Consider the following 8,868-nt stretch of genomic DNA (forward strand, 5'->3'; position numbering starts at 1 on the left):
AGTTTGTAACGTTAACACATTTTGAATTGCATAACCTGAAGGAAAAAAATCCCCCTCCCTTCCATCGTGATTATGGTTGCAGCGTCCTCTCAAGCTACTCCAGTGCTACTCCAAGAATATAACTCTCATACGTACTATACTCTCATCAAACCTTTTGTAACATTGCCACCCCTCTGTGGATATCCCCGAAACTCACCTAGTCTATCATTGGACAGCACTCAATGACTTTTGTATGTACAGTATAAAGCTGAGAGCAATATGCTGTGTTAACCCTGAAGAAGCCTTGTTTTCTATTGTGTCAGTGTGCTGTGTACAGTTTGTGAGGGCTAGGGGGGGGTGGGGGAGTCTGTCCATGCAAATGTTTGAGAGCGAGAGATAATCACAAGACGATGCTTGGCTGCGTTCACTAAAAAGCTGCACTTCTCTCTTCTTTTTTGGTCATTTCCTTGCTTCTTTTTTTTTGCATTCTTGAAAAGTTGAAAGGGCAGCTATCTGTCACACTGAATAAAATGTAACAGAGCCACTGTCATTGTTTTGTTTCCCCTTTTTCTTCTTTTTACTGTGTTGCACAACACGGTTTGACCCTGTCATTCATTTGAGACCATTGAGATGTTGGAACAGTGGTGAGACCCTTTGCAAAAAGTATACACAGGAGAGCTTTTTAATGTGTATTTTCTCATGTCACCACCTGCATTGATAGCCCCATGAGACTCCTCTCAAGATTCCTACAGTATTGTATATGTAGCTGATAAATGTTAACTGAACCGGCTACAGTGCCTGCTCTCAAATAGCTTACACTCTCTCAGGACTCTCTCTCTAAGTTTCTCACTTCCCAGGTTATGAACTTCAGGCCCCACAGTTGACATTGTTAATGTGGTAAATTCCATAACTAGGTAGGTGTTTTTTGTATTATGGAAGTAAAATTTGAGAGTGGTTACATTTCTACAGTCCCTACATGTACCAACGAACTGACAGGGTGACTGCTTTGTTGTTGTTTGAATCCCAGATTGCCCCTCTGCTCCTTTTAAGTATTTTAAATTGACTGCCTTCTTCTGTCACCCTGTAAACAGTGTTTGTCCAGTTTATTAATTCAACACACGGTTAGTCGGTTCGATTGAATAGTGCTTTAGGAGTGCATGGGAATGAATAAACATGAAACTGATTGATTTGCAACATTTATATAGAACACAATATAAGCTACACTGCAGACAGTCAATGCTACGTGATCAATTTCAAGTCACGTCTACAGATCTTTGAAGAATAATCCCCGCTTGGCCCTTCTTGTCTCCACATGGAGCTAAATTTAGATGATGTCACTGCGTACTGTAGATTGCTTGAACTCCATTCATTGCTGCTAGTTGTTGTTGTGACTTAATGTGACTTTGGGCATATCCCACATAACACCACTCTGTCCGTGTGTGGGCTGTGGAGGTAAACATTAGCCTGCCTATCCGCTGCCTGCCTCCATCCCAACTGAGTCTCTCTCTTGCCCTCTTTCCTATTTATAGCTTGTCTAATGTCACGCCAGAGTGATTGTATTTCACTCCCCACTTCACCCCTCCCCCCCCCGTCATTTCCTCCCTCTTCCTCTCCCGATCTCTTCAGTGTTGTGGGGGGTACACTACAGTAGATCCCCTTAGGGAGGGTATGTCTGAAAACCTACTAGTCACCCTTTTCCACTTAGTCACGTGATTTCTCCATGCTTTGGTGACAACATTGGTGCCAGGGGGCGATGGAGGTGTTAACCTCCAGACAGAAGACTGCCAAGCAGCTGAAGGCTCGCTTCCTGGAGGCCCTGCGGAACAACGACTCCCAGGAGGTGCTGGAGATCCTGCGCACCACCAACATAGACATAGACACTGTGCTTGAGGTAGAGGACAAGAGTATGATCCTGGCTTCATACAAGCAAGGTAGGAATATGCACAAACAAAGGTAGGGATATGCTGCACGGTATAAAGGACATACTAGGCATATGGACACCCACGGTTAGAGGATGATTTGTATTGTTTATTAGCAAGGTGAAGGTGAACAGTGGTATCACAACTTAACAGGATAAGTGGGCCACATGAGTTAGGGGTATGACACAACACAAAATGCAGAAGTTTTAACATTGCCGTTGGCGGGATACTCAATTCTCAGTGGTGCTTACAACACAGGACGAGGTGTACTGTAGGATACCAGCCAATGGGTGGTGCCAGATTTCCATGAGAAGAACTTCCCTGAGTGAGAAGGTTTTTATGGTCAAGTATGACCTGGTGGGAGATTATGGATATGGACATAAATAAATGTATGAACTTGCTGTATGAACTCCCACTATTTATCATTTATACTGCACACACCATACGAGGGGCATGGTATGCTGCAGCTACCTCACAGCCTAACTGAGGTTACCAAAAATAATCAGCTCCACCTAACCTCGGAACCTCATCAGTAAGACTGAGCTCCACTTGGGGGAATATAGATCACACATACAAAATGTTTCTTTTATATCAGGTTACTGGTTGCCAAGCCACAAGCTGGAGTCGTCATGGGCAATGGGCCTCCACGTGTGTGTGATGTACAACTCCCTGGAGACTGCCCTGGTGCTGCTTCAGAAGGGGGCGGCGGTCAACAGGAAGCCCAATGGGAAGACGCCGCTGCACGTGGCATGCGAGGTCTCCAATGGAGACTGCATGGCCCTGTTGCTGGCCCACGGGGCGAGGGTCAACAGTCTGTCGCTGAGCGGGCACACGCCACTGCACTACTGCATCACCAAGGAGTCTGTTGACTGCGCCAAGCAGCTCCTCCTCACAGGTGGGGATGGATGGAGGTTCAAATCAGTCAAGTCAACACAAAACTGACATTGAGTGCAGGTTAAATCAAGCTGAGAAGTCTTGAGGTTGTCAAGTCATTGATGGGTCAGGAGAGAGAACACAAGATGTCCACATTTTCACCTCTTGGTTTTAGAATAAGGAAATACTGCAGTTCAATACCACAATGACATAATACTGATAGAAAACCTTCTCACTCCAGGGGGAAAGGTGAACATGCCCAGTCAGGACAACGTTGAGGACACGCCCTTGCATACGGCAGCCCGCTTCGGCATCCCGGAGCTGGTGGCGCTGTACCTCACTCACGGGGCACAGGTGGACGCGGTGAACCGCCACCTTGAGACGCCCCTGATCACGGCAGTCTTCTGGGCCCTGGACACCCGTGAGCAGATCTACAGTGAGGACCACCACCTGGTCTGTCGCATCCTGCTGGACCACCACGCAGGTTTGAGCTACTGTAGGGCTCGGTGATGTGGTTCACCCTGTCAGATACGTTCTGATCACGGCCCATGTCACTAGACAAGGTTGTAGCTTATTGTCAACTTTATATATCATACATGAAAACATCAGTGTTGGCACCATTACTCTGCAGATGATTGTAGTAAGTAGTAATGAAGTAATGAATTGCATTGTTATAGGTAATGGATTGCAGTTGTATAGATATCCTTTACAGGGCTTTACATGACATCCTAAGGAAGACACCTCATACACAAACATCTCAGTTGAAAGCCTTTATTATAGACCCCAACCTGCAGGAGGAGGATCATAAGACGGCCCTTCACAAGGCTTCCTGGAACTGTGACCACGTCCTGATGCAGATGCTGCTTGAGGCAGGGGCCAAGCCCCTGCTCATGGATATCAACGGCTGTGCCCCTATCCAGTATGTCCTAAAGGTCACAGACGTCAGGCCCATGGCCATCCCTGAGCTTTGCTACCAGCTGCTGCTCAACTTTGGTGCTTCGCGGATATACCCGCCTCAGTTCCACAAGGTAGGTGAGGGGCTGATGAACCCTTAGCAGTGTTAGCTAATGGGTAACCTTGGTTCTGATTATCCATTGAGGAGTCGTGTTACGTACGACGGCTGACCTTAGTAGCCCTCCTTGGTTCTGTTAGCTTGTTGTGTTGTGCTCTGCAGGTGTTACAGGCCTGTCATGAGTGTCCCAGAGCAGTAGAAGTAATGGTGAACTCATACGAACGCATCAAACCCACTAAGAAGTGGAGGATGTCCATTCCTGATTCCTCCTACAGGGTAACCCAGCTGCATACTGGAAAACAAGTAGACACCATGTTTGACAATGCAGTAAAAAATTGTAATACGTGTACATTTCAATGTTTGCCGGTACTGTGCTCATTGCATTCACTCACTGTAGAACAAACCTTTTGATGGACGGGTTTTAAAATGATGTCCCCAAAGTGGATTCTGGAAGTTTGACGGTTATGTACTGTAGGCCCACAGACTCACCAGTAACCTTTGATTTGTTTATTTCCTAGCAACATGAGGAATTCTACGATTCCCTCTTCGCTGTCTGCAGCAACGCTCCACGCACTCTGCTGCACCTGGCCAGGTGTGCTGTCCGGAGCAAGATGTCAGACCACTGCCACACTGGCATCAGACAACTCCCCCTGCCTCCCTCCATCAAGGAATACCTGCTGCTGAAACCAGAGGGGATCCTCTACTGAAGGAGGTTAAATCTTCATTGATTTTGTCTTCATTGTTTCACTGAATGTATCCAGCCGCCACGTGGATACTGTATATCTGCAGAGGAAGACTGTGCAAAGAGATACTGTACCTGCTGGTGTCTATTTTCAGAGATATGAAATCCTACTGGCAGTGGAACATGACAGAACCATTTACTGAAGCTACGTAGGAATCCTTAGGAATGACAAAATGGAACTAATGGAACTGTGTTTTCAGTCAAAGAACGACAGAAACAATAGGAAGAATTACAGCACACTAAAGGAACACCACATTTCTGGGAATCTCTGGCTATCCTTTGATAACCCAGTCTAGCAGTTTAAGCTCCCTGTAGCCGGCTTTCCACAGCGGGCCTTACAACATGCGTGCCAGTGTGTGTCAAGGCCAATAACTTTTCCACAGTCACTCCTGGGCTTCAAACATGGCACACTCCAGGCCTATTCGAGGGCTAGGTATTCTTATCATCCAAACGCTTTATCATCCAAATGCACAATCCAAGTTAGCTCACTGTAACTACACAATCTAATGGATTTGAATATCGCTTTTTACAAATACAACCGTCATAAAAAGTTACCAGAACTTGATGTGTTGCTTGTGTCTCCATAGTTCAAACTGTAGAATGTAAACAAACTGGAGGTCATATGAGGCGGGACTAGAAAGCCCAACTGTGGAAATTCAAATGGATTTGAGACAAATGGCCTTGACATGCACAGCGGCACCGCTGTGAAAAAGCAGCTGCTTGGACACTGCGTCAATTACAGTAATTCAGCATCTCGCTGAGTTAAGTCTTTTGTCTATTGTGATGAAAAATAAGAAGGACATTTGTCTGCCTGATCCCACATCATGGATTAACGGGTTTCTAAGTCTGACAGCTGAGACTTGAGGTGTTTGAGTTTCGTTCCCAGACACTTCTGCCCAAATGAGCAAAAGGTCTGGTGCACCAACGCGTCAAACTTGGCCTTTGTTAAGCCAATAGAAGGAGTGTAGAAACTTTGCATCAATCATCTCCCACAGAACTTCCCCCCGGTGCTTGCACACCACACGTTTCTGATTCAAGATTCAAGATTCAAGATTCTTTATTTGTCACGTGCATACAAGTGTACAGTGAAATGCAAAAGTGACGGTGCCACAGAGTAGTGCAACAATAAGTTTTAAAATAGAATAAAATAAAATAAAATAGAAGTACTAAAAAATATAAACAGTATGAACAGTATAAACAGTACACTTCTCATGGTGGAGGTGGTGTAATGGTGTGGGGAATGTTTTCTTGGCACACTTTGGGCCTGTTAATACCAATCAATCATCGCTTGAATGCCACAGCCTATTTGAGTATTGTTGCTGACCATGTGCATCCCTTCATGGTCACAATTTACCCATCTTCTAATGGCTACTTCCAGCATGATAATGCACCATGTCACAAAGCAAAAGTCGTCTCAAACTGGTTTCATGAACATGACAATGAGTTCAGTGTTCTTCAGTGGCCTTCCCAGCCACCGGATCTGAATCCAATAGAACACCTTTGGGATGTGGTAGAACGGGAGATTCACAGCTTGAAAGTGACCCTGAAAAATCTGCAGGAATTGCGTGATGCAATCATGACATCATGGACCAGAATCTCATAGGAATGTTTCCAACATCTTCTGAAAGCAATGTCACGAAGAATTGATGCTGTTTTGAGAGCAAAGGGAGAGACCCTACCCATTATTAGTATAGTGTTGCTAATAAAGTGCTCGGTGAGTGTATATGCAATCTGTGCAATAGTTTGGGGATGAGGTTAGAGACAGACACACTGTGCTGGATCTCCTGGACTTTGAACTCACCTGTTGTGTGGGTCTGGGACTCACTGCAGCTCACTAGCTGATGTCAGGATGATGTATGTCTCTCTCTCTCTCTCTCTCTCTCTCTCTCTCTCTCTCTCTCTCTCTCTCTCTCTCTCTCTCTCTCTCTCTCTTTCCCCTCCCCCCTCCCTCCCAGAAAACTGTGTGTAGCAACAGCGTGACTCACCACTGCAGAGTTTCTCTCTCCATGACATAAGAGGAGAGAACTTCACCTGGCAACCGTGAGCAGCTCACACTCCATCCACAGAACAAACACTTGGCTAGTCACTTGACAAAAGTGTTATATTTGCAATTCACTTCCAGTTCACTTGGAATATATACAGTGCCTTCGGGGAAATATTCAGACCCCTTCAACTTTTCCCACATTTTGTTGTGTTATAGACTCAATTTAAAATGGATTAAATTAAAAGAATTTGCCATCAATCCACACACAATACCCCAGAATGACAAAGTGAAAACACATTTTTTGAAATTTCAGTAAATTTATTAAAATTGAAATACATAAATACCTCATGTACATAAGTATTCAGACCCTTTGCTATGACACTCTTAAAATGCAAAAATGTCATCAACAAATCACTCCATAAGTTGAATTAAGTCCATCTTAAAGCAAAGATCATGTAATTATGGAATTAATATCTTAGTTTTTATAGGGTCTCTGATTTGCATAATGTCTGAATACTTATATACATGAGGTATTTCTGTATTTCAATTTTAATAAATTAATCCTAACCCTAACCCCACTACAGTATCTACAAAGATAATTGAGTTCAATAAAGTACATATTGAACTACAATGAACTACTCTCCCCTCGTGTTCATTCTCTCCAAGTAATTTAAGAACGTGAAGTGCCTCACAGCATCACTCATCCTCACTTACAACTGAGATTCTTACATCCCCTTGAAGACTAAGATGGGGCTTTTGTATTGTGTAGTGAATATGACCTGTGCCATAATCAACACTCACTACCCAAATGCCTCTATAATGGTGTGAGTGTCTGGGTCTATTTCAATCAAGGTGATGTGGTGGGTTAATACCAGGGAGCACCGAGAGAGCACTTCAGAGACCTGGGCTGAATGGAGAGAGATGTCTGAGCTATTAATCTCTTTGTTGGAGGAGCCACCAGAGTGCATCTCAGAGGGAAAGATGAATTGGCAGCATCGCATTCTGAAATGCAGAGGTTAAGGGTTCTTTACTTAACGTAATGAGGACTGAATACAATGGGAATGGAGATCACTCCCCCACTCACTCTTTCTCCATCTCTACTCAAAACCAGGTGCCAGATCATATGAACAGATGAATAGCGAATAGAGAGTTGAACGTTTTTTTTTAATTTTTTAAATTAAATTATATATATAAATGAATTTAAATTATAAGATAAATTATTTGATAGGTTTGTTAGGATGTTTTCTAAGTGTGTGTGTGTGTGTGTGTGTGTGTGTGTGTGTGTGTGTGTGTGTGTGTGTGTGTGTGTGTGTGTGTGTGTGTGTGTGTGTGTGTACAGTAGCAACTTTCATTTTCTTGGTCAAATACCTCAACCTAGATGGCCGAGACAACTACTGTATGTCAATGTGAACTGAAAATAGAGCTGATGAATTGATTATTTAAGTCATATTGTGGAAACACTTTACAAATACACGTATAAATCTTTTATATGTCGTATCATCATCTCATGTGTATAATAAATCATCCTGACATTGATACTGACATTGTGAGGGGGGTCATGCATGCTCATGACAAATCTTACAATCCATTATGACTGCACTTGCAGTTGTATAGTGTTTCCCGTTTCTGATGTTGCTGTGTTTTTCAATGACCGCTTGTGTAAGAGTAGACTCAGCACTTATTTGTGACACTGGGTGACCTTAGAGTTTCTCTGGAGTGGGCAGGACACCAGACTTCCCCCCCTTCTATTTGCAGCATGGGCATTTGACAAACCTCTCCCAGACGGCCAAAGCTCGACTCAAACCAAAGGGCCAAACCTCTAACTAAACACAAGTTGATGGTAGCTGGAGTAAGTTGCCCCTAATCATTGACATTTGTTTGATCCTAGATCTGTGGTTATAAGCAACTTCATCCTCATGCATGCTAGGCTGTAGTTGTTCTAACACTATTATATCTATCTTACAGCACTTTAAGTTAAAGTTGACGTCGTTGTGAAGGTTTAATTTCAGGGTGGTTGCATTGTAATTGTCCTGTTGTGTGTGAGTTGGGAGGAGTGTCTGTTATAACTGCCCCCTCCCCCGCCCCTTTGGTGTCATCTGGAAGTAATGATTCTCCCGGGCGGCCAGCCCACATTTCCACTTGTTATCAGGCCCCGAAGGCAAAACTGAACAAGAGAACAATAACCATCAACAAATAACCCCTAAGCAGAGTCTCCTATAGAGCCAGAGACTGGGTGGTATTCCATACTCCCCCTAAACATCATCACTGACGCCTGTGTGTGTGTGTGTGTGTGTGTGTGTGTGTGTGTGTGTGTGTGTGTGTGTGTGTGTGTGTGTGAGAGAGAGAGTTTGAGATTAAA

General features: G+C 44.1%; 1 protein-coding gene across 1 annotated transcript; it reads left to right on the top strand.

Annotated features, from left to right (window-relative positions):
* Positions 1 to 1,732: 1,732 nt before the first annotated feature.
* On the top strand, positions 1,733 to 4,587 carry asb4 (ankyrin repeat and SOCS box containing 4; the record flags this gene model as incomplete). Its single annotated transcript, XM_083680551.1, has 6 exons — positions 1,733 to 1,910; positions 2,494 to 2,793; positions 3,013 to 3,255; positions 3,552 to 3,799; positions 3,946 to 4,059; positions 4,302 to 4,587. The coding sequence occupies 6 exons, from the start codon at positions 1,733 to 1,735 to the stop codon at positions 4,488 to 4,490; spliced, it is 1,272 nt and encodes a 423-aa protein (XP_083536677.1). The 3' UTR covers positions 4,491 to 4,587.
* Positions 4,588 to 8,868: the final 4,281 nt, after the last annotated feature.

The sequence above is a fragment of the Argentina silus genome (assembly GCF_951799395.1).
Source record: "Argentina silus genome assembly, chromosome: 11".
Classification (NCBI taxonomy): domain Eukaryota; kingdom Metazoa; phylum Chordata; class Actinopteri; order Argentiniformes; family Argentinidae; genus Argentina; species Argentina silus.